Here is a 7029-nt window from a genome sequence, read left to right on the forward strand (position 1 = left end):
TAAAGAATGACATCAGAAAGGAAGCAAAAAGACACAAGTTTGTTCTTCTGACACCTTACAAACTACTTTCTCACATTTTTCTGTAAGAATACCTCAAAGAAATGCCTAAACAAACAACAGGTTCAAGTTTGACCTAAAAGTTTACATACCTGTTATTCAAGTCTTAGAGGCTACTAAAAAAATAACTATTAGTGCATGTCCTACAGAACAATCTACTTGCATTTCCCAGATGCAGTGTGCTATTTAATAAAACCAACCAAAAAGTATGCTTAGTATGAAAGCAATTGTGGTTTTTAGAACTGATATGAAAGGAATGAAAATTATAAAAGAAAACAAGGAAGATGATGACTTTCATATTGGTTCACATTCTTCTTGTTCTAGTCAAACTATATAGTGAAAGGGGCATAAAAATACATCTAATTAATTTAGTTTTAAATTGGCTGCCAGTTCCATGTTTCTCCCTAGATATTTTAAAATGAAAACCTAAGTAACTGCTTTAAGCTGGTAGCCATACGTATTAAACAAATAGTGTATTTTAGATATAATGAGACTAAACTCTCCAATTCTATTTGCTCAGCATTTCAAAATCAATGTATTCCAGGAAAATATAATCAATCATACTTGAATTTTGGTACATTAACTTATTTTGCACACTTATCTAATTGGTGATCTACCAGTATCACCATGTTGAAGCTGGTGAAAGTTACTATAGATAGTTAAGATCTGTATCAGTTGGAAAGTTGTTTCACAGTATAATATAGGGATTTTTAAATTGTGTATTAATATTCTGGATTAAAAGTTGAATTCAGATAGAATTCATTTAAAATATGACATCTCATCAGTCCGAGAATAAAATGGTAAGAACAAAACAATCTAACTCAGGTACCAGAATTGTGAGTCAAACAATAGGGCTTTTTTTTGCAGTTATGTTCACATACCTTTATCAGATAACCTATTGAGTCATCTTGTTTTGAAAATAATTTCAGGAGCAACATCTTAAGGAAAATCCCAGCTACAACACGTTTTAGTAAAAACAAAGTTTTGGTTCAACATGATAGAAAAAAAAGTTTTATTATGGACAGTGAAACAGAAACAAGAGAAAACAGGTATCAGTCATGTATTTTATGTCCTTTTCTAAAAGAAGCAATATTAGAAAGTTATCACCCCATTTACAATAAATATCACAATATTATGAAATAGTGGAAAAATTATTGTCCAAACACTGAACTCCTGTTACCAAAATACATTTTGGGTTCAAGAAAACACAGTATACACATACCAAAAAAATAGCCCATACATAACATAACCAAAAACCAGCTCAAGTTTAGGACTAGCTGGAAAACACTTATTGTGTTACTGCTTTAAGGACCCCACGTAGCACCTTGTAACTCATCAACTGCACGTTTTCCTTTGGAGGGAAACAAGGTCCTCTCTCAGTCACATATGCATAAGGAAATCTCAAAACCCAGAGACCATCAGGTGGGAGAGTGATTTCTTGTTTTTCTGGGTAGAATACTGGACATGGTGGTGGGCCTGGTTGAACCTGAAAAACACAGGTAACAGAATTATTTTTACATTTTTCTGTAAAAAATACCTCAAAGATAAATGCCTAAACAAACAATAGGTTCAAAGAGCATATAAGATAAGTAGGTAATGGGTATTCCTAACTCTAATCATATCCAATATTACATTACTTGGTCTCAAATAATATCCTACTTTTCTATGGATTTTTAACTTCAGGTTCTGCCTCTGAAACCAAATGATGTGAATTGATGGTCTGAACTGATTAACACAATTTATTTTTTCAGGTAGCAGAATATTAGGTACAAAAGATACTTGAAATTGAGACATGTTTAGTGAAATAATTGCTTTGATATTATCCTGTAATTTTTAAATAATCAAAACAAGCATCATCCTTTTTGTTTATTTGAGGATAGAGAGGGTCATATTTCTTACCTGAGGCATTAGGATTATCTGTAAAGGTGCATCAGGAACTACAACAAAAAGCCTCATAAGTTGAGCATAATGTGGTTTTAGCCCTCTTCCCTGAGAAGATGACAGAATATATAAGGGCATATCACTATTCAGGGCTTTTAAAGCTGATTCCTTTGGCCCACTTCCCATTACTTTCATTACTTTGTCAGGTCCTGAGCACATAAACCTCCGACCTCGAGAGTCTTCATATTCAAAGCCCACAAATGCCCGAGCTATGTCATCTCGCCGTCTTCCTCTTCCCATTACAACTGCACTTCTCTTTCCAGGAATAGCTTTATTTGGAGCAGGCCAAGAATTTGTGTCTAAGTCACCTTCATCTTCAGCTCTAGTCCTGATGACAATGTCCCAAGGCATAAGATAGTTTGTTCCTGGAACAAAGCCCTGTTGATCTAAACCTGTATGAAAGTTGTAAGACTTAGCAGGGCCCAGTTTAACCAAAGACCAACTGGAGAACTTGGGAAGGAGACCTTTAGGGCAGTTTGAATGGAGCATGCCTGGCAGATACTCAACTGTGGATGCCTGTCTATCAACCAAGTTTGGTCTCTTCTCAGTTTTTACTTCTCCTTGACCATGAACTTCTGGATTATCTCCCCCTGCTTGTGGATCTGCTGGATAAGTACCTAAACTATCTGTGGACTGGCCTAAACTCAAAGCTAAACTTAGGCTTGTGCTCTCCCCTTGGGTTTGAGGTTCTTTTTCTTTAAGTTTATCAGCCTCTGCATCTGCAGGGGCAGGAGAAGATTCATTTTTGGCAGGAGCAGGATCTGGAGTACTTGGTTCAAATACTGGGAAATTGATATGATCCAATTTTCCACAACATTTTTCTTCCAGAAGCTATAGAGAAAGAAAAAACAAAAACAAACCCAGTGAACTTTTCATTTAAAATAACACATTCTTCACTCTAAAAAAAAAGCTTAACAATTAATGGCTAAGCAAATAATTACATACAAAGAACTTTGTCTTCTTTACATATCACACTGCAGTCACATTTACTTTTCTAGATATTTTGCTTCTGAAAACATGCATTTTTACTCAGGTAGTGGTTAACAACAACAACAACAAAAAAGAGACAGAAGAAAAAATTCAGTGTACCTGGTAAAAGTCATAGTTAGCTGCCTTAATATCAAAGGGATCATCTCGAGGTGCTTGTTTCCTTCCACAGTTACAGGCACCAGTAGACCGGGCTCGGCTATTGTGATATAGCACAGGAGGATTTCTATCAGCCTCTGGTTTTTCTCCTGGAAAACATGTCACTATTAATTTCTCATACATAATGCAGAGTCAAATTTATTTTGTATTCCATAGTATTAAAACCCAAAATCTCTCCAACAGTACTTTGGAAAAGAAATGAAACAAACAAACACTCCACAAAACATAAACTACACATAACAGAAGCAGGTGAAAATACATAAAATAATGTATATTATTAATATAAAGTTTTAGAGTTTCTAAGTGAATTTATCATCATGGTAACCTTACACTTCATAATATTCATTTAACAAAAATCTCCAAGATAGAAATGTTAATATATTTCTGCAACTCTGTATTATTCAATAGTTCTTTTACTAATTCCACAGTGCATTCTTTAAATGCAAGGAAATAATTAGTAGCTGATATTTTTTTTACAGGACAGAAAAGTTTAATCTGATGCACCTAGATTTCTGTAGACCTGTCTTTTCAAAATATCAATACATAGTGAACAAACTAAACTCTTAGAAGAAGAAAAATACAGTTCCAAGTTTTGATTTCAAAATGCTGAGAAAATTTTAGTTACCTGATTTAGGTAATGAGTGAAATTTATGGACACAGTGTTGATCAGTTAAACTCCTCTCCTCACAGAGCTGATGGCCATTACTCCAAAATTTGTAGCAGTCTTCATGTAACTGCATAGCGTATTTGTGGAAGGCTGGCCCCCTAGCATGTTGACTGTACACTCGAAGAGCCTGAGCAAGCTGATTCTTATGGACAGTCATTGTGTAATTATGAGGCAAATTTGACTGATAAGCACTATGAGCCATGGGTAAAGCTTTTTGGCACCGGTTTTCTGAGAATTTGGTGTCAATATCCAAAAACCCTTCCAAAACTTTAATACTGCTTAAAATCTTAGATGTTAACTCCCCAGTAGGAGACCCTAGGTCCTCCTCTTTCCCGTCAATAGCTACTTCATACAGTTTTGAAGCTGCTGAGATCCACTTCTGATAAGTGGGAAGCTCAAAATGGGAAGGCTGTGGGTTCCTTCCCACACTGTCATCAAAACCTTTCTTGCTTAGAACTAGCTCCACGTGCTGCCACAGAAATTCCCGAAGAGTAAAATCCACTAGCTGCCCTGAAGAACTGGAACTGCTGCTGTCTACGTGAAAGGAAAGCTGCTGTCGGCTGTGCTGCCTCATCACTTGGTATCGCCTGGGCCCAGAGAGGGGTGCAGGCACCAGCAAAGATTCTGGGTCCTTCACGGTACAATGACTCCTAAGTTGGTCCAGCAACATGCCTACTGGATCCTCCTCCTGGCTTCCGGGAACTATGTACACAAAAGCTTGGTTGGCAGGAACAGTAAAGAGGCAGTTGATACTCTGATTGGTCAAAACTCGACTTTTCCGGAAGATTCGATAGATCTGGTCCTCTAGGGCATGCTGCAGTCTCCTTTTGGGAGAATGCTTCTTGGGCTTGTCTGGATGAGTTGGGTCTTGGCTGCGAGGGGGTTCCACCTTGAGGGCTCCATTGAGTTGGAAGAGGAAAAGGAGTCTAGGTGGGCAAGGTCGGCAGTTTAGCTTCCAATCTTTGCCAACTGGGCAATCCTTAATGGCTGTTTTGAGGAGGGGCAATACTTTCTGTCTCAGTCCATCCAGCGCTCTGAACACTCGATCATAGGTGATGTCAAAGGAACAAGTGGGATGGACCAGCAGCAGAATGTGACAGACGGAGAAAAGGTAAAGGAGACTGAGGCACTGCAGCTTCTCTTGATGCTTCCAGAATTCGTGTGCTTCTGCATGAGGTAAAGAGAGACCACCTCCAGCTTCCCCGCTCTGAAGGGCCCGACAAGCCTGCAGAAGCTGGGAGTTATCACAGATTGAAGTGAGAAGAAGATACAGAACTTTGCTTTCCTGATTGTAATAGGCCTGCAGAAGGCTGTAGTCCTGGGAACCTGGCTCAGTTCGGTTACCTTCCGCGGCAGCTACACCTGGATCCCCAGCCCCAGCGCCAGGGTCCCCGGCTTCACCAGCCTCCCCAGCAGCGCCAGACTCGGTCCTGATTGCCGGTTCTGGGTCCCCGGGTTCTTGGTGGCGAAAAAGGGGAAAGATCTGTCGATCGCACACCGTGTTCACAAGGGAGAACTTAACGGAATTCAGCCGCAGAGCCGTTTTACCGAAGATCCCCACCACGCAGATCTCATCCTCACGCCAAGGAGGCTCCGGTCCGCTAGCCACGCTCGCCCCACCCTCTGCAGGGGACCCTTCGGGACTTTCAGGGCCAGTCCAGGCTGCAGCTCCCATTAGAAGCTCTTTCAAGCTGACAGGACCCGCCATGGTGCAGACTTCTCTAGAGTCCTTCCGGTCCGCCCTGTAAACCCAACCGGCTTTCGTCCAATGTTGAAATCCCTCCCCCTCTTCTTCAGTTCCTGCTTCCCTCTCGTTTCAGGTTCCCCTTTTCGCTCCTCCTTTCCTAGTGTTTCACCAAGGTATGCTGACCCAGAACTTGGCGTTTCAGCTAAATCCTTGTGATTTGTACACACTTTAGAGTTTGAGAAACAGAGCAAAATTGAACCGAAAGTGCAGAGAGTTCCCATGTACCCTCTGCCCCTGCACAGGCATAGCCTTCCCCCACTGTCAGTACCTGACTCCAGAGTGGTACATTCGTTAGAATCTATGAACCCACATTGACACATCACACATCATTATCACCACCAAATCCATGGTTTATATCAGGGTTTATTTTTGATGTTGCACATTCTATGGGTTTGGAAAAATGTATAATGTCATACATTCACCATTATAATATCACAAAAAATGGTTTCACTGCCCTAAAAATTCTGGGGACTCTGCCTATTCATTTTCCCCTCCCCCTGACTCCTGGCCACCACTGTTCTTTTTACTGTCTCCATAGTTTTGCTTTTTCCAGAATGTCACATAGTTGGAACCATACAGTACATAACCTTTCCAAATTGGTTTCTTTCATTTAGTAACATGCATTTAAGTTTCCTTCATGTCTTTTCATGGTTTGGTAGCTATTTCCTTTTGGTGCTGAATAATAATAGTCCACGGTCTGAATGTACCTCTATTTATGTATCCATTCATCCACTGCAGGATGTCTTGGTTGCTCCCAAGTTTTGGAAATTATGAATAAAGCTGCTACAAACATCTGTATGCAGGTTTTGGGTGGACATCCTCTTTTATTTTCATATATCTGTTTAAATTTTTCTACAATGAACTTTTTTCAATTTGTAATATTAACAAATTATCGTTTTAAGAAATGTGAAACGCTTTAACACAATATTTGATTTAGTTGGTTGGAGGTTTGAATGGCTAGATTTATTTTTTGGAATACTTTTGGCTTTAAAGTAGAAATGGAAGTGGATAACTTGTGTTCAATCTGTTCTTATTTGGGATGTCAAATAATGACATAATAATAATCGTCAAATGCAAATTACTGTGCGGCTCTGTGCTAAATCTTTATCAAGCATTATCTCATTTATGTACGATCTCATTTACGTGTGGAATCTAGAAAAACCTGACTTAAAAATGGAGAACAGACTGGGGAGGATGGAGTGGAAATATGGGTGAAAGTGGTCAAAAGGCATATACTTCCAGTTATAAGATAAATAATTCTGGGGATGTAATGAACAGCATGGTGACTATACTTAATACTGTACTGTGTATTTCAAACTGGCTAAGAAAGTACTATACTAGATGATGGATATTAATTAAATTTATTGTGGAAATCATCTTGGAATAGATACATGTATTAAATCCTTACATTATATGCCTTAAAAATGATGTTATATGTCAATAATGTATCAACAAAATGGGGGGGGGGAAA

The 7029-nt window shown here is 39.1% G+C and overlaps 1 protein-coding gene across 1 annotated transcript; it reads right to left on the minus strand.

The window, feature by feature from the left end:
* Positions 1–1052: 1052 nt before the first annotated feature.
* SMG8 (SMG8 nonsense mediated mRNA decay factor) lies at positions 1053–5565 on the minus strand. The gene is made up of 4 exons (XM_017662584.3): positions 3770–5565; positions 3088–3233; positions 1957–2829; positions 1053–1543 (listed from the first exon to the last, which is right to left on the minus strand). Exons 1-4 carry the CDS (start codon positions 5517–5519, stop codon positions 1346–1348), a joined length of 2967 nt encoding a protein of 988 aa, XP_017518073.2. The 5' UTR covers positions 5520–5565; the 3' UTR covers positions 1053–1345.
* Positions 5566–7029: the final 1464 nt, after the last annotated feature.

This window comes from Manis javanica, chromosome 4 (genome assembly GCF_040802235.1).
Source record: "Manis javanica isolate MJ-LG chromosome 4, MJ_LKY, whole genome shotgun sequence".
Classification (NCBI taxonomy): domain Eukaryota; kingdom Metazoa; phylum Chordata; class Mammalia; order Pholidota; family Manidae; genus Manis; species Manis javanica.